At 41.9% G+C, this 26,105-nt stretch overlaps 1 protein-coding gene across 3 annotated transcripts in view; it reads right to left on the bottom strand.

The window, feature by feature from the left end:
• Window positions 1-1,126: 1,126 nt before the first annotated feature.
• Window positions 1,127-26,105, bottom strand: part of atxn7l1 (ataxin 7-like 1) — a 32,678-nt gene continuing 7,699 nt past the window's right edge. Inside the window, exons 1-11 of one of the 3 annotated variants that reach the window (XM_015051558.1) lie at window positions 19,760-19,847; window positions 11,777-11,886; window positions 10,295-10,493; window positions 9,749-10,179; window positions 7,071-7,153; window positions 4,603-4,859; window positions 3,910-4,138; window positions 3,468-3,589; window positions 2,709-3,176; window positions 1,910-2,159; window positions 1,127-1,823 (exon numbers count right to left, since the gene is read on the bottom strand). In XM_015051558.1, the coding sequence (XP_014907044.1) occupies window positions 1,806-1,823; window positions 1,910-2,159; window positions 2,709-3,176; window positions 3,468-3,589; window positions 3,910-4,138; window positions 4,603-4,859; window positions 7,071-7,153; window positions 9,749-10,179; window positions 10,295-10,493; window positions 11,777-11,792 (2,073 nt within the window). In that variant the 5' untranslated portion in view covers window positions 11,793-11,886; window positions 19,760-19,847 and the 3' untranslated portion in view covers window positions 1,127-1,805. Of the gene's footprint in view, window positions 1,824-1,909; window positions 2,160-2,708; window positions 3,177-3,467; window positions 3,590-3,909; window positions 4,139-4,602; window positions 4,860-7,070; window positions 7,154-9,748; window positions 10,180-10,294; window positions 10,494-11,776; window positions 11,891-19,759; window positions 19,865-26,105 lie in introns of those variants that run through there. The other 2 variants (XM_015051556.1, XM_015051555.1) reach the window with 2 other exon arrangements.

The following is a 26,105-nucleotide window of genomic DNA, read 5'->3' as shown; positions in this document are numbered from 1 at the left end:
CACTTCACAAGATTGGAGAGGTTTCAAAATCCTCTGCACCGGGAATGAGAACAGGCCCGCAGCATGATAAACCCTCTACCGTACTGACCGTTAGCCAGAAGGTTCTTTATCTTACAGCCAACCTTTGTTTAATGCCAGATTTCACTTATTTATGTTTGTAATGGTAGGACAAAAAAAAAAATGTTTTGCCCTACTCTGCCTCCTGAACAGCCAGATTGTATATTATTGGCAGCCATGGAAACTTGGTAACAAGTAGCGTCGTATTTTTAGCCAAAGGAACGGAATCGTGAATCACTAAATTAAACTTCTGGGCTAAACTTTAAAATGATCAAAAGGATTTTTTCCCCCCACTCCTTCCGATTCACCAAGGAAATTCTCATCTACATTTTCCAGTGTGAGATTTATGCAAAAAAAAAAAAAAAATCAGTCGACTGTCAATTCGCTTTAAGGCCTTAACGAGGGTGCTAATAAGGATGGAGGGTGAGGAGCGTGCTTACAGATGGAACAGAAGTGAACACTTAACTTCTCCTTAAACTGAACACTTATCGTTGTCAACCTGCAAAGCAACTAGATGAAAACAAAACATGAAAAGCAGCAGTTGCCAAACGTTTACACCTGGCTTTGTGCGCATCATTTATTGGCATCAACTTGCTACTGAAACAAACAAAATTCTATATATATATATATATATATATATATATATATAGTTAGCTCTTTATTACTGTTAGACAAAGACCAAGATAGGAAGGGAAACATATCTCTTGGCCTCATTTAGTAAAAGGGAAGAATTATTAATAAATACAAAAATAATAACAGATATGTACAAATATGAACTATAATACTTTCAACATTTCTTCAAAAATGCCATATAAATTCTATATATATATTTTTTATTATACTAAAAAAGTCTCTGTAGCTCAAACCTTAATGGTCACTTCGATACCAAACATTATTTAAGATAAATTATTATACAAAAAAAACAAAAAACAATCCAACACCACTGTAATAATTCCATTTTGAATGCTAGTCCATCAAAATCAGAAAGAAGAAGAAGAAGACGAAGAAGAAGAAGAAGAAGAAGAAGAAGAAGAAGAAGAAGAAGAAGAAGAAGAAGAAACAAAGCGAATAAAGTCAAACCTTATCCGGTACTGAAATACAACGCACCGATGTGGCATCATTGGTAACACGAACGCTTCCTTCCCTCCGTTTTGCGCGAGCAGGACTTCTGCGTGGCACCGACGCGGAAGGCGGGGAGGCTAAGGAGGGGGGAGTCAGTCGAGGAACTCAGGACAGTAAGTGCACTTGGAACACAGGCATGCTGGGACAGAAACGGAGGGAAACGGACAAAGCCGCTGGGTGCGCAGGGGAGAGAACTGGCTAAAACCCAGCCGAACTCGCTGCCGACGCTCCCCGTCTCAGACAAAAAGACAGAAAGAGCCAGAGTGAGGAAAAAAGGCCAGTGGGAGCAACAAAGTGGCATAGCTAAAGTCCCACAGTAGTTGTGTCGGGTGGTCCTGGAAAAACAATCACAGTTGTCTTTCTTTGCCCAGCGGGCTGGAAACCAAACTCCAGAAACTTCTGCGGCGCCGGAGAATTCCCTTTGCAAATAATAGTTTTTTTTTTTTGGGTTCTGTAAAAACCACAATCAAAGAGAGAGGCATGGGAGATTCCCGACAGGACGCCGCCACCCCACACCTCCACCGTGTCACACTGAAGCCGTCGCTGGAAGAGTGGTGAAGTCAAAGGTCACATATGGTGGTGGCCTGGACAGCGGCCCGACGTTCTGTCCGCACAACGGCTTTCTGTCAGTGATTCAACTTGGCCTGCAGAGACACACAGAATTATCATTCAGAGCTTCGCTTTAGCGTCGACGACGACTACGATGTGCCGCAGTCTGAAGACCACCGACCTGTCTGGGCGACTCGGGCCCCGACGCCAAGATCCCCATGCCGTCGTTTCCCTTCCCAAAGAGGCTCTCCAGTCCGCCCGGTCGGCTCGCTTTGCTGGATTTCCCTTTGTAGGAGCTGGGACTCCTCCTCTTCCTCCCCTCTGCTCCTCCGCCGTAAGCTAAGGGTCCTGTGGGCGGAGGCATTGGCTGGTGGGGGGCCGAGGACGGTTCCCTGGCCGCGTAGGTTAGACCACTGGTGCCAAGTTCACGACTAGAAGCAGAAAACAAAACCAAACAAAAAAATTCATTACGCTCTGGAAAACACAGCTCCATAAAATAAAACCATAATAAATTGCTTAAAAACATTTGGCAGACTTAATTCACACAGTTGAACTGAAAAAAACAAAACAAAACAAAAAAAAACAAACAAAAAAAAACCCAAATGTATAACCCTTCAGAGTTTCTTCCAGATTGGATTGAATACCGAAACGTTATTTTTCTTCTTCTGAAGCGTTTTTTCGTATTTGGATGCATGCCTGGATTTATTGTGATCCTGAAATATTAAACCCCAAATCATCTTTAGAAAAGAGACATGCATGTGTGCAGGATGTTCCCATCATTGTTGTAACTGTTACTCAGTTTTGACCTTCAGTCATGTTTTTTTTTTTTTTTTGGTCAAACAACTTTTGCAACTGTCAGATTTGTCTCTCGCCGGGTTTCGGGCGACGTTAGTCGGGCCTGAACGTTTTCTCCTACGAGGACTACACCTCAAGTCGAGAGGAGGCGAGTACAGGAAAACACAAACGGCGTCTTTTCTTACCAGTTGTGTGTGTTGTGGCTTTGCTCTGCTCTGGACAGCCAGTCGTCTGAGCTGCTCAGAAGCCCGCTTCCCGCTCGAGGTCCCTTGTTTTTGGCCGACGACGCCCTGGCCGCCCCGAAGCCCTGAAACGTCTGATGAAAGCTGCTGCCGTTCCGTCGGTGGGCGTCCACCGTCTGAAACGGCGACGGCGGAGGGTGCGAAGAGTTCTTTCTCTTTTTCGCCGCCGCCGGGGCATCCGAGTCTTTGGGCGAGCAGCCGGCCTTGTGCGAGCCGTTCCGGGCTTTTCCCGGCGAGTCTCTGACGCCAAACAGTCCGGCCGCCGACGCCGACTGTGGGAACGAGGTGGTGTAGGTGAGGCTGTTGGAGGGGGAGGACAGGACGGCAGCGGGAGGAGCCTGGTGCGCGGTAACCGAGGCGGCGACGGACGTGGAGTTGGAGGGGAGGCTCTCGGCAGCCAGAGGCACCTTCCTGGAAAACGCAAAACAAAACTCTTATAAAAAGAAAACCTTTGCCATGCAGAAGAATTACCACGAACTAATTAAACATGACATTTGAAATCTATAGCCTCCTTGTGGTGAGCAACTTGCACAAAACTTTTCTGAAGAGAAAACCGTCCGCCATATTTCTCCTGAAGACAACCGACATCAGAATTTTTTTTTTTTTTTTTTTGTTTCCGTTTCATTTCACACCCCGATCACCTCAATTTTAACATCCGACTCCGGTTCTAATAACGGGTCGTAAAAGTTGGTGCACACTCGCCTCCACATCTGCGCGTTGAGGTGTTTCTCCACCATGCTCTGCAGCGCCAGCCTCATCCTGTCCCACCGCCTGTCGAACACGTAGCAGCCCGGACCCACGAGCCGGCTGCTGAAGACGCAAAACTGGAGGGAGACACAAGAGAAGCCGGTTGAGAGCGAACTGAGGGGAGCAGGAGAGAGACAGTGATAAATAAGAGAGGGAGGGGGGAAAAAAAGGGACATTCAAGGATGAAATACGAGAGCGACGCGAGGGATCAAATGGGAGAAACGGAAGAAGCGAATGTTGGACAAAAAGCTGAATTTACAAGGACGCTACATATCATCACTGCAAGTAAATTGAAATCTTTTGCTTCTTTATAATTAAAAATAAATACCAAATATAAAAAAACAGAAGCTTGGCAACAAGTCTCGATTTCTGCACAGTTACATCTCTTGACATTTACCCCTGAAGGCCGTGGATGATGACTGGAGTAGTGCAGGGAAGGCCTGTCGGCGTCATCCGGGGTGTCCGCGTCTCCCTCGTCGCTGGAAAGCCGCCCGCCGTCCCCCGCTGCGTTCGTCCAGCTGCTTGGAGACGGCTCTGGGACGGGCGTCGCGGCAGGAGGCGCCGCTGGAGGCAGAGGACTGGAGGCGGAGAGGGAGGAGGAGGCGGAGGAGGAGCCGCCTGGAACTCTGGAGAAAATCCATTGGAAACACAGAAAACGAGTGAGCACTCTCACATTTTTGCGTCTCCCTTCTTCAGAAGTTTGTGTTTGGCAGCACCCCCTGGTGGTTAAGCATGGAAACGCAGCGTCTTTTCCCTCTTTCAGTAGCAGCTCAGTTCAGATCCGGCTGGAAGAGAGAATCTGCGCAAGATGAGTGGGATCTGCTCATCCTGACGAGCAGCAGAGACGGAGCCAATAAACCTCCCTGTGTGGGTTGTGTTTATTACTTTAGGAGCGCTTCACTCAGCCCAAAGAGGAGAATATCACAAAGTGAATGAATTCAACATGTTTCGAGAAAAGCACTAAAGATTTCAACTCCAGACAGCGAAGGAAGAAAGATCAATCTGTAAATCCGCGCTGACTGTGAAGAAGCTGCGTTTCGTAGCTTAACCTTCCCTGTGGCGGTGATCAATTATCGACTGGTGGCTTTACCTCGGTATGTGCGCGTTTGCGAGCCGCAGCTTCAGCGAGGACAGCGGCCGTTCGCCGGGGCAGTGGGGCTTGCTGGGACTCGGCGAGTCTTGAGGCGCGACGCTCTGGCCGCACGCTTCCTTCCCTCTCTGCGCCGCTTCCTTCTCCTTCTCCTTCAGAGCCTCCCTCTCCTTCGCCAGCCCCTTGTGCTCGGCCAGCAGCACGTCAAACAGCCGGCTCCGGCCGGGCACGGCGCGGCGCTGGGTTAGGGAGTGAGTCTGTGGCGGAACGAGGAACGAGGAGAAGAATTAAGTGTGTTTTACAAGGCAGCTTCCCGTGCCAGCCGCATTAACCGGCACTTCAAGGAAAAATGCAAAACTTGCTAAAATATGTTTGTATGTCGGCTTTAGAAGCCGACAGCATCTCAGAGTCACGTGACCCTTGTTTTGAACTTCGTGGTTATGGTACTATTGAGCTGTTGGGATGTCAATCAGATGCTACTGGGTTGCAAAAGACAAAACACACACACAAGGCAACACACCGTGTTGCCATGGTTGCCACAATCAGAGTAAAACAGTAGGAGGTAAAAAAAAGCCTCTAAAAGCAGAAGGAATAATTGTCCCATAATAAAAACCAAATGTTTCTACCCAAAATAAATAGAAATTTAGAGCCAACGTGACCTGTAAGAGGGATTACAAAATATCACGATTAAAGAGTTGCTTTAGTTTAGGAAAAGGAAGAATTTTACATTTTTTATTTAAAAAACAAAACAAAAAAAGAACACTACAAGTCAGGGAGGATCTTCAAACTGTGCATAAATCACACTCCCAACTATCCCGACTGCAGAATAATAAGAATGTGACGGCTTGATCAATCTGAGTGCGAGGACAGACGGAGAGCTTTGGGGAGCACTTTGTCTTCGTGTTGGTCTGATGCGAGGTCAAGGACGACAGCCAGGACAGAACCAGGTGTTGCTCCGACGAGACCAGGTGAGACGGCAGCAGGGGTGGGATTTTATGATCACAATAAAACGCAGAAACGGTGCTGCTAACTGAAGAGATTTACTGCAATTAAATTAATACAAAAAGAACTTAAACACACCAACACCAGCCCTGTATTTAGAGTGGTCTCAACTGTACGGCGCATAGAGATTATGTTTTAAAAATAAGGCTGTTTGCAGATTAATTTTTTTTTTTTTTTTAATCGCAATTACCGAGATGACGCAAAGCGGATCTGTTAGCTGGCAGGATTCAGCCCTTGCTGAAAAACACAGAGGTCACCTGTACTAAAATACCTCCAGCTTTCCAAAAAGAAGTGAGGCTGCTGAACTATTAATTTACATACATTCAAAAGACGAAAAAAAAATAAAAAAGAAAGAGAGATGCAGAAGAGCACAAGCAGGCTGCCGCCGCAGAGAAATGCATCCGGACATCCAGGATGACTAATTGGGGCCGCCGAATGTTTAGACAAGAGGCAAAGATTCCAGGCTACCTGGCCAAAGGTTGTTCATCATGTTCAGCATCTCACAGGCTGCAGTGAGGAACACAGCTGACGCAAAAAAGAAGAAGAAGAAGAAAAAAAAAAAAAGAAACAATGCCGCTTCTCTCAACTCTTCATCACTGCATAATTGGGTCCTGACAGCGAAAGGAATTTAGCAGCTACGAGCGCGTGGTGTAACTGGAACAGCACCATTGATCCTACCTGCCTCTGTCTGTCTGTCTACAGCACAGGACTAATGCTGCTGGTGTAGATTTAATGCGGCACGTAATTGCAAATTGCATCTGCCTAATGGTAGAAATCGTGACGGGAAATGTCCTGAGTGTGCGTTCGACTCCATCGCTACTCTGCAGGTGCTCGGGTTTTAAAGCCAGTGCTGTTCGGATCAGAACAAATCCATCTTTACAAGCACGTAAAAACAAAATAAAAAAAAAATAAGTTAAATAATATTACGAGCAGGAAGTTAGCAAACCTATAGAATTTTTGCGCGACACTTATTGGCGCCTCTGGTAAAGAAGTGAACGCTTCTCATGTACAAGTCTCACATCATGCCACATGTCCAGAAAAATAAATTGAAAAAAAAAAATAAATAAAAATACAAAATATTCTGCCCATCATCTTCTATCCACCCCCCTCCCTCCTTTTCCTTAAAGTACACACAAACAGTCACTTGATGGATCTCTAATTACTTAATAACCAGTGTGTTTGAAAAGATTAGTAAAGCTTGGTGGAGGTAATTAAAGGGCAGTAATAGAGCATTACAGCTAAACGATGATGCAGCCTCATCTCACATCTATAATTAACTCATCAAGAGGAGCGAGGACCCTGGAACACTTCGGCGGAGCTACCCTGTGCTAACGGAGAAACTGGAAGCACAGACAGATCCCAGCTATAGATATGATGACTGGTGATCTTAGAGGTTTTTTTTTTTTTTTTCCTTCTCAGAATCGGATGCGTGAGCGGGAGAAAGCTGGGACGTCGGACTGAGTTACCTTGCAGGTGAGCGAGCGTGTGCAGGAGCGCTTAGTCTCGGGGTCGGGCACGCCGCAGTGCTTGTCAGGATCAAAGACTCTCCCTGTAAAACAAACACACACACACACACACACACATTACACTAAAATATATCAAATCTCATTAGATGGAAGATGAAGCTCTACGGTCCACTGCCTGAGCTAATTCGGCGCTTTCAGAAAGCAGTTTGTTCTTCCTCGGCGTCAACCTTGAGAGTTTCAGTCGTTCAGATGTAATTAAAGAAGTCAGCTACTGTGATTCTGTGTAAGATCGCTGCCTGTGTTTTTCTGTATCAAACACATCAAATGAACAAGTGATCCGTGCTGTGACAAATTCTTCTGGCAAGAAATATTGGCAGGCTGACAGGAGTCCCCGATGACTGACAGCCCTGCCAGCTCTGTTGTTTATCAATGTTGTCTGGAGGCAACACTGATTTTTAAGAGGAAACGTAAAGTTTAGCTTTTAGCCGTTTTCACTTTCTTTGTTGAGCTAAAATCTATGTAATCTGTTTGTCAGCTAAGTAACAAAACTCAGACAACAGTTATTTTAGCATATTTTATCTAGCTGTTAGCTTAGTTAGCTTAGCTATATCAGAAGGTTTTCAAAACCAACACAAACTAACTAAAACTAAAACAGTATACCAACAGAAAAAAGTCCAGCTTATGACAAATGTAGGCACTTCAAAGATACAATCTGGTCAAAAATTGACAAAAAAAAAACAACAACAACAAAAAAAAACAAAGCCTAAGAAGTATCCGTCTTAGACATGTACGGTGGAAAAGAAAAGACTTCATGAGGGAATGACAGAAAACAATGAAAGTGTTCAGATGCGATTTCTTTTTCTGACAAAAAAAAAAAAAAGGGAGAAAAATATTCAACGTGACTGTTAAGAGATGCACTGATAGGTTTGATTTACTGACTATAACACACCCAAACTCATCTGTGTAAACTCTTCTAATCCAGCACTCAAACGTAAGAAACATTGATCACGGGAGAAATAAAATATGTGGCAGGTTGGAGATTTTGAATCCGACAAATGGAGGAATTACAAGATTACTGCTGTTTGTCTGCAAAAGCACAGTTCACTTAGCAATAGGCATTAGAAGAGTGCTTCAAGGAACATGAATTTACAGAATGGCAAACATTTCCAGGTCTGACCAACAAAAAAAATGCATGATATTTCAGCGTTTAATTCGTTTGCTCTGAAAACAGCGGAAATGCCGTTCGTATGTTTCATTCTTTTCTGACTCTTAAAATACAAAATGCATCTCTCAAGGCTCCAGAGCAGATGGCAGGGTTGCAAACTCGTTCCATCTTTGGACTACTTTTAAAAATGCACAAAAACTCACTACAAGTCTGAGGCAGATGCTCTCAAATGCAACGCAGTTCATGACACTGGACGATTTAGATTTAAAATGCTTTTTATTCAACCAAAAAGTCTGCCCCTTTTGACAGCAAAATGTTTAACTATTACTTTTTAATTTAAAAAAATGCACACCAAAAATTATTTACACCCTGGTCAGTAATTCGTGGAAACCTTCTGATACTTTTTATAATTGCTGACCTGCTTTTTGCAAGTTTCCATTTGCATTCCTGCAAGTTGATGTTGAATGAGCTCTTTACCATCTCCCTAAACTTTAGCTCCCTCCACAGTTACAAGACGGGACTCCAGCTAATCCATCCCCCAATGTTAACATTAGAAAGCAGCCAGAAGTAAGATGCTGAAAAGATTAAAAAAAAAAAAAAAAACATTACTTAAAACCTAAATATAACGGGTAGAAAAATCATTCTTGGCTTAGCTTTCGGTGTTTACAAAATCCAGGGACCGCCAACAAGAACGCAGATTACTTCTAATCTTTCAGCTTTGTTTTCTCTAGACTTGATTAAAACTTAATGACAAATTGTAAAGCAGCTGAACAGAGAGTACTGGAACAAGTTTGCAGTTGCAAAATGGAGAAGAACTCCGCTGGAAAAATGTGGATTCGATTCTGGACAGGTTTTGCCGTACTTGTTGGAAGCAAATTTAACTGGACGATTTTAAAAACTAAACTTTTCTGACTGCTAGAGAGCCGTACCCAAACACAGGGAGTCTCTCCGCACAAAACGGCAAGGCAGGTTATCTTAAACTGTTGCTGGGAGAAGGCTGTAATCTTGTCCTGGCCTGTTTTATAATCCTCGTAATCTTTCTGCATTTGCTGCACCGGACAACAGGTCAAATCTACGCAGAGGCAAACAGGCATCGTGGATATAAACAAACTCGCGTGCTCTTATACACACACACACAGAGAAACACACTCAATTTACACCGGCTAGACAGAGCAGCCTGATAAAGAGCAAAACAAGCAGAGAGGAGCAGAGAAGGAAAAACTCAGCCAAGTGTGAATATGCCAGAGAAAAACAAGGAGGAGGTGGTGCAGAATATTAAGATGATAAATATGTTGAGATACAGTAGGTGGGATGAGGGGGGGGTTCTTTAGATAAGCAGCTTTTACAGCAGTAAATCAAAGACGATAAACAATACCGCCATTAGCTGCATTTCTCTTCTATTTTTACACAGCAATGATGAATTAAAAGAAATCTTGCTTTAGAACTCAGAAGGAAACTTTCACAGCTTGTAATTAAAGCAGCTTAAAGTCCGTTCATCTGGACTCGGACTCACCTGAGGCTCTCTTGTGCGGCCTGGCGGGGGTCTTGGTTCCGTTCTGCTGCTTCTTCTCCAAAGGCGAAAGCGACGGCAATGACGGGAGAGCGACGGACCTGTGGGAGGGCGAGAGCGAGGGCTTCTTGTCCATCGGGGAGGGAGACGCTGTCGACGGCGCTCGTCTGTTCAGGGGCGATCTGGCCGGGCTCGGACGCCTGTCCAGGGAGGAGGAGGGAGGCGTGATGGAGCGCGGCGTTGAGGGGCCGCCGCCGCGGCCGTTGGTGAGCTTTTCGCCGGAGCGCTGCGAGGCGAAGGAGGAAGATTTGAGAGGCGAGAGCGTGGATGAGGACGAAGAGGAGGAGGACGAGGAGTTGAGGCGAACGTGCGACGTCGAGTCTGCTCGGTTCAGGCAGGGCATCTTCTCCAAGCTCACGACTGGCAACGACACGCTGGTGGGAGGGGGAGGGAGAGGGTAACGCAGCGTTAAAACGTTGCGAAAATTTGTGGATTGGAAACTGCAAAAGCCGAGCGGAAGTTTTAAAAAAGTGGAAAAGATGCACAAACCATGTCTTGTTCCTTGCTCCTTTCGGTGGGTAGACGGCAAGCGGTGCCTTGCTGAAGCGGGAATGAGGGTAGTCTTTGGGGACCCTGAAAGCCAGCGAGTCCCCCGGGCTGGGGGCCACAGCGGAGGCCACCGCAGGCGCTTTGGGCTTCATGGGAAGCACAGGGCTCTTGGAGGGGACCGGGGAGCTGTGTTGCTTCTCTAAGAAGAAGAAGAAGAAAAAGAAATGGTTACCTTAACCACGAGGAAGAGTAAAAGATTAGCTAAGCCACACACACAGAAGACAGGAATGTAAATAGAAACAACACACTCATCATACAGAGCCATGCAAAAGAACTTTCCCAAATTTTGTCACACTGGAACTACAAACCTCAATCTGTTGTATCGACATGTACGCAGAGTAAACTTTGCTTGTAAATCGGAGGAAAAAATGATCGTTTTTTTGATTAAAATTCTTCAAATTCTGGCATGAATTTGTATTCAGCCACTTCCCCCTTTCTACCTCTTTCAGTGCCAAGAAGAAGAAGAAGAGAGAGAAAAAAAAATCATGACAGATGTAGTTCACAATCAATGCAGGGGAAGTAAAAACTACGTGGCGTCGCTTTTCTTCACCACCGACAAAGAAACGATCCAAAGCTGACGGGAAGACGGGTGACGGTGGATCTAAGTGCTTGAAAATCTTGGAAGAAAACTTATCTGAGGCTACAAGAGTTGACGCCATGGTGGAGCATCACCTTCCAGCACAAAATCAACGCTAAACATACAGCCAGGGCTGCGTTCAAGTTCGTTAAGGTGTAGGGATAGTCGTGCGTTAGAATGGCCCAGTCAAAGTCCAATTGAGAAACTGTGGTTCGATGTTCACAGATGCTCTGTGTTCCAGCCGATTAAGCCTAAGCTGTTTGGCTAAGACGAATGGGCAACAATTTCAGTCTCCATGTTTGCAAAGGGAGCTAAAAACAAACAGTTTTAAAAGCACGCACTATTTTGTCAGTAGGAACATTCAGAGTACTTCTTTTTTTTTTTTTTTTTCTTTTCTGCTTGTTGACAATCAGAAGTGGAATATAACACTGAAAGTCATTTCCTGCTCCCTAACCAGATGGTTGTTTTGTAACAAAGCACATAGCAAAACTGTGCCTCAGCTTCACCTCAATAAAAAAAACAACAAAAAACAACAAAAAACAACTGTTCCCAAACCAACTTCCAGCTCTTTGCTCCAATTAACGACATGCCCAACGCTACCTGAAGTACACTCATCTGATGAACGCCACCTTACTAATGTAAATCAGACTGGAGCCCACAATAATGAACCCGTTTTGACCCAGATCTGATCAGAATGCTTGAGCGAAAGACCTCCGAGACACAGCAGGGGAAAATCAAACACACAAGTCTGTTGGGGTGTGTGGGTGGAGGATTCGGGGTGGTGGTGGTGGTGGTGGTGGTGGTGGGGGGGGGGTGGCTGAGGAGAGGAGAGGAGCTTAACTTACGGTTTTTGCTATGCATGTTCTTTGTGGGAGCAGGGTGGGTAGGGGGTTGGGGGTGTGTGGTCCAGGACTGTCTCTCTCTGAGTCTGTCTCACAGGGAAACTATATCCCAGCTACCTGAATAAAAACAGAGGGGTGAAGATGTCGTAAACGCTCAGGAAATAAGCATAAAGGGGAGAAAGAGAACACACGCACATTCACACACTGTCTTTTTGGGCAGCGAAGATCAAGATAGAGAAGTTAGGTAAAAAAAAAAAAGGTAAAGAAACCGGTGTGTGCACAAAAATGTTGAGAGTCTGAATTTCCTGCTTGGTGATAAGAATCAAAGTGTGCAGGCAGGAAGCTGCAAAACTGAAACGTACCAACAGAGAGGAAAGTAACTTTAACAGACAAGAAAGGGTTAAAAGTTACTACATGTGTTCAGTTCAAGGAGAAAAAGTTATTTTGAACTGACACTTCAGTCGGAAAGCCGTGTTCTCAATCATTAGCAATCAAAAACAAACACCTGGACATTCATGCAAATCGACTTTTTTGCAAAGCCTCAATCTTATCCCCCCCCCCACATCTCCACAGGTCAGAATATCAACAACATCCCACAAGCAGCGTTTCATCTCCTCAAGCAAGACTCAAAGCGCTCCCTGGTTCAGGAACAAAGCGTGCTCACACTCACACACACACACACACACACACTCACACACACACCCGCACACCGAGACGTAAAGGCAAACCCTCCACATAAAGAGAAACAAGAGGAAGAAGAACCGGAGTTTTCTGCGACAGATGGTGGAAACGGCACTTGCCACTCATGATGTCGCTGTTAAAGACGCATAAAAGGCACAAAATGTATTTTTCTCTTTTTCAACCAAAGCTGGATCCCTAAGCAGGGTAGAAATCCACCAGAAGGCTGAGGAACAAAGTTGTAATCATGTGCAGCTGAGGTGAAATCCTCAAAAATAGCACTTTTTCCTTCCACTAAATTTTCCAGATTTTTTTTTTTTTTTTAGTTTTCGCTTCAGTTTTTATTACTTCATTAGATAGAAACATTTTAAACTACTTTAAAACTGAAACTACGTTCAATTGGAATGTATGTATGATGAAATTGAAATGATTTTTAGGGAAATACTTTGAAACAACATTCGTTGTACATAAATAAAATTGAACTATCCAGACGACTTCATTTTTCAATATTACTAAAACTGATTAAATGTGGTATTGTAAGTTTTTCTGCCAATATATCCGGCATCTCTTCCCGCATCTTTACAATAACATCTATTGATTCACCCAGCAAGTAGCACATAACATAGCTGAACAACCACTTAATGGCAGGGCAGCATAGCAGAACTGCAGAACCTGAACTGTGTGTTTGTTCAGAGTGAATGTGTGGAAGTGGGCTGTGGGCGACGGGGACAGGGAGCGTGTCGGATCATATCGCGACTTTGTATTAAAACGCACATATTCCGAGTGGATCCTGGCGAAAACGGACTTAAATCTAAGCATTGCAGTTCTACAAAACACACTTTGATTTCTTATTTTCCCAAAGAGTTTCTTGTGCTTGTGTTGTTTTCTTGAGTGTGACGACAGGTGTGTAAATAAAGCGCCGGAGGCAGGCAACCGGCGGAGGCAGCTGTATTCAGAATAGCAGGGCTAAAGTCCAGAGTCGCATTCACTGGCATGCAGGACAAATTTCACACGTTTATTCACATGTTCTGTCGCCACTTCGCACGTCGGGACTCGCACAATTTTAGTCAACTCAGCTTTACAACTCAACAAAGCAGCTGACGCTCTGATTAAACATGTAATGAAGAAGTATCATTCTTTGGCTAATTTTCAATCATCTATTTCATACAGTCTGATAGGTCACATGTACTGTGAGCTTGTTAAATAATAATAATAAAAAACAAACTCTGCCTTTAACATTTTTATAATTTTCTATTACTCCGTAAAAAATATCAGAATTGTTTTATTGGTCAGCATAACGTGCGATCATGAAGCGTTTCTGCAGAAGGCATTTTTGCACAACTCTAAACGTCACGTGCTGCATATGTTGATTTTGAAGAAGGATGTTATTTTAAGATCTCGGCGCTCCAAAATTAGATGACGAACGATGACACTTTTGTTGCGATGACTCTTGGTGGTTGGCTTTTAAAGTTTCATGTTTGCATTTTTATTCCAAATGCTACAGAGCTTTATAGAAAAAAAAAAACAACTTTATAAACTTTGAGCTAATAAAACAGACATTAAAAAAAAGTTTTTCTTGGTTTAAAGGACAAAAGGATATAACTAAGGTAAAATTAGCTAAATAAAAGTAATAAATATAGTATAGTAGCTTTTCAATTAAGTGATACTAGGTAATGTAGTGACAAAAAAAGTACTTGTCATTAACAAGATATGAGCTAATGAACCTACTTTTGCCAAAACACTCAAAGTTAAGGATAAACTGGAAGCCAGACCCCATGATTCACTTAAATGAACAATCCTCTGGCAAGGTCACCAAGCCACTCAACTCCAATGTCGCTATCCCTGCTACTCTCTCCTGTCCGCCTGGTGTCATTGGCCGTGCTGACAGCCCAGCTGGCTGCTGATTGGTCTCTTATTCAACCTGCAGGCAGAGCCAGAAGATGATAAGGAAGTAGGCTCTCAGAGCTCAGCTGAGTTATGTTGAGTATGTTGAGAAAGAAGCAAAAAGGAGGACAGAAAGATGAGAATATAAGAACAAACATCTGCGATGAACCCCAGTTAATATCAGCCATTAAGTGTTTTGTCTACTGCAGCTGCTCTCTTATAAACAACACGAAGTTCTGGAAAAACCAGCAGCGCAGTGACGGCGCTGGTTTACGCAGCAGATATCCTGGTGACCAGAAAATTGTTTTTAAGAAGCTGCAAATGAATTACTGTTTAACTTAACGTCGTAAACAAATGTATAGCACACATCCAGCTGAGCAACAGTTGGCGATTTGGATAACGACGAATAAAGAAACCTGCCAAGTTTCCAGGAAGCGTCATGTTTTAATCTGCTTCAGGATAGAAATTCAATTGCACACAGAACCAAAATCCAAACAATGAGTCAGACTAATTTTTGTTTAAATTTCTGCAAGAATGATTTTACTTGGGAGGGAAAATTGCGTCATAAATTAGCCAATCTTCTGAGCAGCTTAATAACAATTGCAGATGCTTAACACTTTTTTTTTTTTTTTGCTGGTTTCACAAAGAGCTTTAACATTAGTTCTGCATCCTCCTAATCTTTGGTTTAGAGCACAGAAGAAACCGGAGAACCTTTACTTAAGATATTCTGCAAAGTTCTTCGAAATGACAATTATTTTGACCAAAATATATAACTTTAACAAAAAACAGAGTACCACAAGATTCAATTGTTGGTCCCATCGATTTTGTGTGCTCCTCATTGGGTGGTGTCATCCCAAAACATGACTTTTTTTTTTTACATAGCTATGCTGATGACATGCAGCTGTACGTTGTAGTGACCCCAGATGACACCACTGGTGCAATCGAGCTGCATTAGATGTTACGGGATTTTCTTCAGCTCAATTACGACAAAACTGAAGCTTCAGTGATTGGCACAGATCCTTTCAGATCACATTAGGGAAAAAAAAAGTTATTAAAATGTTACAAAGAAGACAATTTATCATCTGAGAAACAGTATCAACGTTCAAGTCCTTCTCTCACAGTGCTTAAATGAACTGTTTATTAAGCCTTTTTTAAGTTATGCAGAATGTTTGAACTATTTTTTTTACAGCTTTGTAAAATTATATACATATATATATATTAAAAAAAATCCCATTTAAAGAGTCTGATACTAGAAACTTTCTTTAGAGTGACAAACTTTAGCTAAACCAAAACAATATGCAATGACAAAAGGTCAGAGCAGGAAGGGCCATCGGGGCCACAATCCAAATAAAACAAAAATATTTATGCATGTCGAAGTCATCTGTTAAAGTAGAAATATAATTAAATAATTGCAATTGGAAATATCCTAAAATAGCAATATGAAAAAATAATTCACTTTGCAATTTCATGCTTCCTGTTTTGCTGTGTGCAGTGAAAACTTCCACAAACCCTTCCTACTGTATATTATTTTTATAATTTAGTAATAATAATGTTAGATTTTTTTTTTTAACCAAAGAAAATATATATTTTTTTAATTTAGTTTGATATTTCACAATCCTGTGCTGCAACACATCATGAATGTTATTGTTCTTTTCATCGGGTGGTGCTAATTCTGCATTAGTTAAATTAGATTAGTCTAAAATTATTTCTATTTTTAATATACAATTTTAAATAGTTAATTTATTCCCCTATCTAAAAAAAATATGAAATGCTTAACCATGGACATTTAAATATCCGCACTTATAATATCTAGTAGATTTATGTAAATTGTCTTAAAGTTATACAAAATGTTTTACTGATTCATTTACTGCTAAACCATTTCGTCATCCCAGACAAATACCAAAGAATAAAACTTTGGTTGCCATAGTGCTGCTGATGATTAAAAAAAGTATTTTAAGAGCAAATGAATGCAGGATGTGTCACTGTGACCAGACCTGCTCTCCCAAACATGACTTGAGTTAAAGTAAAAGTAAACCAAAAACCACTGCACCAGTTATGAGCATGAAGAACTAAAAACACTTCCTGTTACTTCCTCCAAATAAGAAGGTGATGATGGCAAAAATAATCCTGAGAACAAACAAGCAACAACAACAAAAAAATTATAATAATGTCACCCCACTTTTTCGGTGAGATAAAAATAAAGAATCGGCTTTTACAGGCCCAACTGAGAGCTAATATGCCTCCAAACCACAACAGCAACTGTTAAGTTGTGCGCGCCGCTCCCCATTGGCAAGTGAAACCCATCAGCGCTTCTGTGGTTAAAGGCAAATTTCACCACCAACATTCAGACGGCGAGCGATGCGAACAACAAACTTCTATGACGACACACTCAGCATCACGGTTGTTGAGTTTGGGGTATACTGAACCTGAAAAGATATCTAGAATTGATTTGATGTGCCTGGAAGCTCAATAAACCCACAGCCACGGAGATGGGGCGGGGGGGGAAAGAGGGAAAAACACTCCAACTGACAGCAGCAACATGGCCCTTTCATCGCGTGTTCAACTTACTCACACACACCAGGAGGAGGAAGAGGTAGTGAGGAGAGGAAGAGGAGCAGAGGAGAAGAAGTGCGTTGAATTATCAAAAAGATACGATTGGAGGTTTGATTTATTCAAACACGTGGCTTCAAAAGCAGGAAATCTGCACTGACCCGTTAATTCTTTGGTCTCTGGTGGGGATTGGGACTCACATGGAGTCCGGTTTCAAACACAACATAAGGGCTGCCCACACAGAACTCATGTTCCAGGTAGTTTACTAGCTTCCTACACAGGCAACATGGATTCTACTCATTTTCTTACAGCAAAAATTTTACTTTTACACCCTGATTAGGCAATAATAGGGTTTAAGGTTTTAGTATTTTTGAGTTTTTTTTTTTTCTCACATTTCTTCTCTGAATGCTCTCTAGACAGAATGTGGTACTGACACTGCCAGCGCCGCGGATTTAGATTATATCCCACAGGAAAAATTATGCTAAGAATATGCATGCCTGCTTCACTTTAAGGAGAACTAAATAAACACATCCACAAAAAAATTCACCAGTCTGATGAACAACAACTGTTGGTTTCTGTGCTATTTAGCCAAGTTTGTTAAGCTGAAATCTAAAACGTTATAGTGGATGGATGATGACCAATAGATAAATGGATGAATGATTGACAAACAGATGAATGAACAGGTGATTTACAGATAGGTGGATGACTGACGAATGGATGGATGGATAGATGATTAATGGATGGATAATTAGCAGATGGATGGATGATTGATGGAGGAACAGACAGATGCATGGATGGATGCATGGATGGATAATTGGACATCCCTCCATCCATTTAGATGGACAATCAACATATGGATAGATGACCAACACATGAATAATTGATGGTTGAATGGCAGACAGATGGATGTTCTAGACACAATGGGACAGGGAATAAAGTCTGGAAACAAACATTTCACAGTGCTCCATTTTCTCCCTTCCACCTCATCATCTGCACACATCGGCTGGCCTCAGATCCCTCCGATGTTCCAGCACAGCAGATATGAGCAGCAAACGGTGCATGCAGAGCCAGGAGGCAGGAATGCCCCGAGGCAGCCAGCCTGCCCCTCCCTTCAGTGTGTAGCTGTAAAACCTCGGAGCTGCTCTGATGTGCAGGTCAAGCACAACAGCGAAGCCCTCGATGAATAAACACAAAGACAAAATACGACGCTTATGTGGGTCACAACATTTAGAGTCAAACCCCAGAGGGGAACGATGGCGCGTGTGAGGATGCGCCACAATAGAAGGAAGTACATCGCGTATCATGAAACTATCTAAACTGGGTGAGCTCTTAAAGGGAAGGTCAGCTGGAGCATTTTTACATGCCATAATATCCTTTTAAAGAAACCAAGAGGTGTCGGGCTGAAGCAATAAAATTGTTTGAATTTGGCTTGAAATTATGATAAAATGTCTTTTTGCTGCAGAATTTCCAAAATCACGTCACTTTAACAGGAAAAGTTGGATGTCGTGTCTCCCTTGCTCAACTGCGAGCGTTGATGTGCATGAATGACCTGTTGTCACCCGACCAAGCAGAAACTCTGCCAAAAAGAGTAAAGTGGGTGGAGTGGTGGGAGGGGAAGGGGGTCGCTGTAGGGGACAGGAGTACGAACAGAACAACAGTGGTTGCCAGGAGTTTATTTGTGAGTGTGTATCCCACAATAGCGCTGACCTCCTTCTGCTGAGAAACAGAAAGTGAGGATGTGTGTGAGTATGTGTGTGCAACTCTGCTCGCCTTGCTGTCCACGCTGAGGAAAAGTCTGCTTGTGTGTGTGTGTGTGTGTTTGTTCACCGAGCGTGACCCTGTGCCTATCCCCTCCTCTTACCCGCTCAGAATCATATACGACGAATCAAAACAAAGTCGAGGATAATCCTTACGTAGATGGTAGTGAAGAACAAGGTTTTCACTAATTCTTTACATGTAAAACTTTGAAAAATTTTTATTATTCACACCGCTGGGGCAAATAATGCCCTGAAACTGCCAGAGTCACAAGGGAATGGCCTAGTCAAAGTCCAGACCTAGATATAATCAACACCTATATCTAAGGATTGTTAGGCAAAGACACACCCTATAACTAGAACATTTACTTAAGGTAGACAATACATTGAGGTATGCGGATTCTGTCCGCTAACATCCTGTTTAGACATCTCTGATCCACATAATATCTGTTTTTAACATGTTGATGCACTGAAATACTTTCCTAAGCAAATCAGCAGAAAGTACCACTGTGATTATTAAAGACCTTTTATAAAGGAAGGCACACATTAGTGTGTGTACCTATTTGTTAGACAAAAACACTTGTTTACAAAACTCCACCTGTAAATTATTTAGTGCTTCTCAGCTTTCGTCTGCCTGCTGCTTATTATTAGAAGGCATAAACATGTGGCGCCTGGGCGCTTACATAAATGACAGGTTGGAGTGATAATCACCAGGTATTGTATCGATCTGGTTGTCACACTGTGTGTGTGTGTGTGTGTGTGTGAGTGAGTGTGTGCATGCGTGTGCGAGTGTGTAGAGCATATCTCAGTAATATATGAATATGGCCATAAATGTCTGTCTTCCCGTAAAGCACATTTCTTTGAATTGGAGCTATTTTTAATAACTGCACAGTGTTATTAAAAACACGTTATTTTATTATGCTGAACATTTTCCCTTACTGTATAATCTTCCAGTTGCCTGTCACAGGGATAATAAATGTTATTTCAAGTCTATTCAAAAGTGTGAGTATATATGTGTGTGTTGAGCTCTCTGTAAGCTGTACTAACAACATAAGCTAGCAGAGTAAATATAAAAATAGCACAAAGTGTATGAGTTTGGCCTTCAGCGTCTTTGCCTTACCGTAATGTGTGAGGATGCCCTGAGGAGTCACCACCTTACTGCAGACATGGCAGACAACAAGACAAAAATCCTCCAAAGCAGGGAAATGGGTGCAGACAAGCATCTCTGAAACAGACAGACAAATAAGATGCCATATTGATATGGGAGGAAGAAGAAACATGGCGTACCAACTGGAGGTGTCACAATAATAGCCGACAAAGGAAAACAAAACCGTTGTTTAAAGGTACTTTCCGTTTGAGGCAGATGGACAGGAAAAAAAACAAAAACGAAATGCCTAATGAAGACACAGGCTGGCTGTGCTAACACTACAAGCTAATGCTACAAGCAGTGACAGAACAACCTAAAAAAAGGTCAGCTACTTTATCTCTAAAAGTGAAGTAGTAAACCTCCTGGACGACAGAAGCTAATGGTATCTAAATATTAGCTTCACAGCCCAAATGTTTTTATATTCGACAGCATTCCGTTCTAATATGGCAAGAATTAAAAGAAAGTTGTAATCAGCTGTCGGCTCTGTCGGTTACTAAATAGCAAAGAAACAAAACAAAACCGTGCAAAACTAGGAGCTACACTGACGCTCACCATTGGAGCAGAAAGCAGGAGCCCATAGCAACCTGCTCTGCTGCTGTAGTTAATCGCTGAAGAAAAAAAATGTGCAAAATGATGAGAAAGACATAAATTGTACAAGTCTGCAGCTGAATACATTTGCATGGATCAGATTCCTTGTTTATGCTGCAACAAATACGTTTTGTACGCTCCAGACCCTTTAGATGATAAATCTTTCCAAATTAGAGGTGAATCGTTTCCTAGTACTGCTTGGTTTTGTCTTGTTAAGTAACTTAGTGTTCTAATTTAATGTCACCATGAACATATTATTCATCTAGTTTTACGGAGGTGGCGGAGGCAAAAAAAGTATCTGTGCGTTCCTTTTTACACGAGAGCTGCAAAACCAAGAGGGAATTACATGAAGAGCAGCAGCAGCAGCGGCGGCAACAGGTTCTATTTGTTCAATAAGTCAGCGGATGACAGCGCAGTTTACTCTGAAGCCACCTGCCGAGGCAGCAGCATCACAGACCCTGACTCAAGGGAACAAACTGATAAAACAAACTGTGCTGATGGCTACTCCAGGAGCCCCTGGAACAGCGCGTTAAAAGGAGAAAGCAGCACAAGCAAGCGCACACCCCGTTCTGTTTTGTACTTTATTGTTCCGTTTAATTGTAAACCAAAAACTACAAGCTGCGTGCGATAATGAGAGTAGAGAGCATCACTCAGTCAACAAGAATGAGGAAAATACATTTCTACCGAACTTCCTCGGCTGCTTTGATAAGAGCATAACAAGAGTGACACAAATGTAGTCATTTTGGTTGTCTCCGAGTTTTTCTTTTCTCTTGGATAACCAGCTGAATAATTAACCGTTTACTCTCCGTTTTGCTTTCCAATTAGCTTTTTTTCATTTGCAAAGATAGTAATTCAGACTCATTCTCTGTCTAACCAGTTTCTCTTTTTCTACGCGGATCTATTGCTGATATTAGCTTTGCATACTTTCTCTTTTGCTGTCCAGAGAAACGAGGCCGGACGCAATGATCCTGTGTTAACCTTCATCTCTTTTCAGGATGAAGACATTGACAGAACCATTACTGCTTTTAATTCCTCATTCATACTCCTAGGGCACGGCTTCTGGGTTTAACTCTGTCATTCCTGTCATCTACATTTACTCCAGGGACTTTTCTCTCCTCGTAGAAAGTACTCTAAACTCATTTTTTAATTGAGTACTTGCTAATTGAAGCATTAGGTGAGTTTCTCTTTTTGTCCTGTTTTCTCATACTCTTTGTTTTACTTTGCCGTAGCGCTTCTTGCTACTGCTAGCACTGACCATGTGTGCTCTCTTTTCCAAAGACTACACAGCCAGGCCGTCGTGATGTTTTGATAACTTGTATCCTTTACTTTTCCTGGCTGTCTAGAAGAGCCAACAAGAGATAAGTGATTGATTGCAGTCTTCTTATCTCGAGAAGAAACGGCCGGGTGACAAATTGTCCTCTGAAAGGAAGGCTAGAAGCATACAGTGTTCTGGATGCTTCTAGCATCGTTATCCCTCAAGCTACAAGAGACACTCCCACCCACTCAACAAAAACACAAGCTTATAATAAATACAGAAGGAAAAAACAAAACAAAAAACGTCCATTTAAAAGCAGCTATTTTCTCTTCTGGCTAAGCTTCCAGAAGCTAAACAAGCTCTGCTGACAGAAATCACAGTACTTATTAGCACGGGCTTTAAGCCACACTCACAGGGAGGAGGTGCGCGTGTTTGAGTAAGCATGCAAGGAGGAGGAAAAATTGTCTGAGAGACGTGTGGGTGTGTGTGTGTGTGTGGGTGCCTGACTGTTCGTGTTGTGATGACCCTGCATTACTGGCGAGTTTGCTGTCAACCTGTGCGTCTAAGACAGAGTCATGCTAAGTGCCTGTTGGCATAGAGTCTTACAGCTGGACTGTACCATGCTACTGACTTGTATGTATGGAATGTGCATGTGATGCCAGTCGTCAAGAGCGTGTGAATGAAAGCGCTAATGCGTGCTTAACGGCTCAGAAGCGACTGCGTTACGTTCAACAGCCATCAGGGCGGTCACGTACCGACTGGGCCCCGGTCAGCCGGACGCATTTCATGACCGCAGCAATCTTAATGCAACTTTAAGGGCTGGTGCGAGTAAATAATTTAGAGTTATGATGTTATTTGAAGCAGAATTATGAGACTAATGTGCTTTGCCAGCATGGTTCACCTAACTTTGATTTTTTTTTTTAAGCTGTATAAAGTCATTGGCCACGCTATTAGGTATACCTCGATAGTATCGGGTTGGATCCAATTTTACTTTTAGGACTGCTGTAATTATTCATTGTGTGGACGGAACGAGGTGCTATAAACATCACTCAGAGACTTTTTTTTTTTGTCAAAATATTACAAGTGCATCTGAAAAAACGCATAGCAGATCCATCTGGTACCAGAAAACAAGGACACGTAAATCATTTATCATCTGATAAATCTGATGCTCAACTAAATGCATTGACCTGCAACGATATGATGGTCCGATTTGATATTTATGCCAACAAGCAATTGTACCGATGTGCACCACGCAACGTGGTTGGTGAATGTAAAAATAATTATGCAAAAATAAAAGCCTCTGAAACTTAAATTTCCCTCGCCTTCTTGTGAGTGTGTGGTGGGGGAGCAGAGTTTCTTCAGGTATAATAGCAGAGACTGTGCAACTCCAGTCAAGATATTCACAATTGGACACCTTGGCACAACTGAACACCTCCACACACTATGTCTTTTCTCTGGTAAAAAAGACATGCTGACACAGAATAATGTACTCGAGAAAGCTGAGCGACAAGTACAAGAGAATGTGAAGGAAAAAAAAAAGAACAGACTCTCGACTCTGCAACTGTGACAAGAGATTTAGAAAGAGGATAGCTCCATAAAGATATGAAGCAATTAGGTTAATAAACTCAGCATAAAACTGTAAATTAGGCACTGTAGTTTTTTTTTGTACCCTTTAACTCTCTCACCAAGTATCAGCTTTATTATAGTCGTTAAGAATTGTGGAAAATTGTGATGATAATCCCTTAAATCCAGCTCATAATCTAATTTCATTGAACATTATTACTTATGTAAGATTAGATGATAATAAATGGATGCTAAACTTATTATACCTGAAATATTGTTTGCTGACAATTAACTAAATAAATACTTTCCAAAATATTGTAACTTTGGCTAATTTGTTGCTTGGCCAGAAAGCGAACATATCTTCTACATTCTCAGCTGTATATTCATTGTACATTTTTATGAGTAAGACTATTTTTTGATTGTTAAATATGTGCTTTTTTTTTTTTTTTAACCATGGAGTGAAAACTGTGGGAGTCTTCTTTCAGCCAGTTGACCGTTAACGGTTCTGAACCCTTGAAAAATGCATCAGCTGTAGACATTTTCTCCCAAAAGCATACCAGTTTCCATTCCAATGTATTTTCAACATATTGTAAGGATTTCTACATTAAAATAAGTGTATTTAATAATAATAATAATAATATATATAAGGTTTCCTTATAAAATGTTAATGAAAATGCCACAATATTGTCTCACATTGTGCTTGAGTAATTATTTTTGGTGAAGAGGGGTCGAAACAGCAAAATTATCAACTCATTTACTGAGCTGGCAACATAAATATGTGAAAGCCCTGTTTGTATACAGCTTAACACAACTGCCACGAGACGACGCTTTCTACTAATGGAGCCGCACCGTGGAGGAAAAAAAAAAAAAAAAAAAAAAGCCAACATCGAATGATCATATTCTGAAGAGAAATTTTGAACCTTTCTAGTTTTGGCCGCTAATGGAGCCGTCCGTCGTGAGACGTTTTGTTCTGACGATGCGCCAATTCATACCCGCCGGGTGGGTGTGGGGAAGTGGGATGGGGGGCGGGGGGAGGGGAACGCTTCAAGCCAGCTTTGACACACAGTGGATTTAAGTAATTTTCTATATTCGGTTCCAGGAAAATGTGGTTGAGTGATTTTAATAAGCAATATCTACCAGCAAGAGGTCGCCTAAAGTTATACTGGTTTGGCCTATGTAATGCAAATTCTAAAAACAAAATAGGAGAATTGAATTAAATGTGTGATATCTGAGCAATTTCTGAGTTTTTATTTATTTATTTATTATAGTTCATTACTGTGATTTTTGTTGTTGTTGTTGTTTGTTTACTGGTACAAAATGGAAGCCTGAAAGGAAGAAGAAGCTTCTTTTTGTAGCTAAAATAGTTGAAACGACCAAAACTATAAAAGTATGAAATGACAGGCACTCACTAAAATCGCATTACAGCAAAAATAAATTGCAATAATTAAATCATATCTTTCAGTAAAATTAACTAGTAAAGGAAAAATACACAATATCTAATCTCTCATTTTTATACCTCATCACTTACAAGAATAAACAGATTCAGACTTGCATCGTTTATTTTTTCTGTACGCCATCAATGCAATCAACAGTCTCACTATAGAATAAAGTTTTCTTTTGCATCTCTGTCTGACATGGCTTTCTTACTTACAGTCAGACTTCCTAGGTTGTGTTTACGCTCACAGTAATGTGCCCTTTGCGCAACTAAAAGCACAGAGCCAACCCCACAATTCACATCCTGGTTTAGCCTCGCTATATCACCACAAATTTCAACTCGGTTCTAATTTAGCGACAGTTCAAACTCCGAATTCAGCATTGAACCGCGTCTAATGTGCGAAATGTTCGTGTGTGCGCGACAGAGGTGATCCGGTTGGTCCTGGTACTGATGGAAACATGGGAGTTGAGTTTGCACAGTGACTCTGAAAAATCCCTCGGTGCTGAAAGCAGCAACCTAGGTGTCCAGGATTAATTATATCTTTGCTATGAATAGGCAAAAAACAGAAAAAGTGGCAACTATTTCGATTTGAGACTTTTCTGTGATCCTTTTCGGAGCAAAGTAAATAATATTCAAAGGGAGAGCACCGAGGCCTTGAAGAAGAAGAAGAAAAAAAGAGAAACGCTCATAAGATTTGTTGCAAATGGCTAGTTCCAAAGACCTGGTATAAAAGAACCTGGGCAAGGAGAGGGGAAAAAAAAAGAGACCAATTTCCTTTGCATCTGCCAAATCAAATGCAAACGATGTGCTTCTTCCTGTCCGCTGAATTATGTGTTTTTCTCAGTTCTGCCAAATGAAAGAAAGGCCAGAAAAGAAACTACTACAACAGTTAGACACTGGCGAATGAGCATGTTTAGCGACACAAACCTAATTCAACAGTCGGACATGGATTTTGTTCACTTTTCATTTGCAAGTTAGCTCTCAGAGAGGAAAAAAAAAGGCATCAAATTGTTGGTAAAAAAAAAAAAAAAGAATGAAACATTAACAGTTATTACACCTTTAAGAGCAAACATGGAAGAACGTTTCACCGAGTTTATGAACATAAAAATGGCGAACTTACAGGAGTCTTTATATTATAGTTATTTGAGGACTTTAGGGTAATGCTCAGGCTGAGGTTACAGTTCTGACTGGAGCTGTATTTTGAACAGGCAAAGCAGATAATTATTGGTACGACAGAGTAAACAAGAGAAGTAGCAGTTGGCTAATGCTCCACGGCCACACTCACAAACACAAGAAGCCACGTTTATGCTGCTTTTTCAAAGAACAGAGGAACGGGTGAATTCACATCAGGAAAGTCTTGCTTGGTCCAGAACAAAAGCAGACTTTTTTTCTTTCCCTTTTTTTTTTTTTTTTAAACCCCATTCGGTGTGGTTTGCTTTCTCATTGTATTTTTCCGAAAGCAGAATATAACTTATGAA

The sequence above is a fragment of the Poecilia latipinna genome, unplaced genomic scaffold (genome assembly GCF_001443285.1).
Source record: "Poecilia latipinna isolate Pla-1442-1.1 unplaced genomic scaffold, P_latipinna-1.0 Scaffold1051, whole genome shotgun sequence".
In the NCBI taxonomy this organism is placed as follows: domain Eukaryota; kingdom Metazoa; phylum Chordata; class Actinopteri; order Cyprinodontiformes; family Poeciliidae; genus Poecilia; species Poecilia latipinna.
The sequence above is the reverse complement of the archived record's forward strand: the minus strand, read 5'-3'. Positions and strand labels throughout refer to the sequence as shown.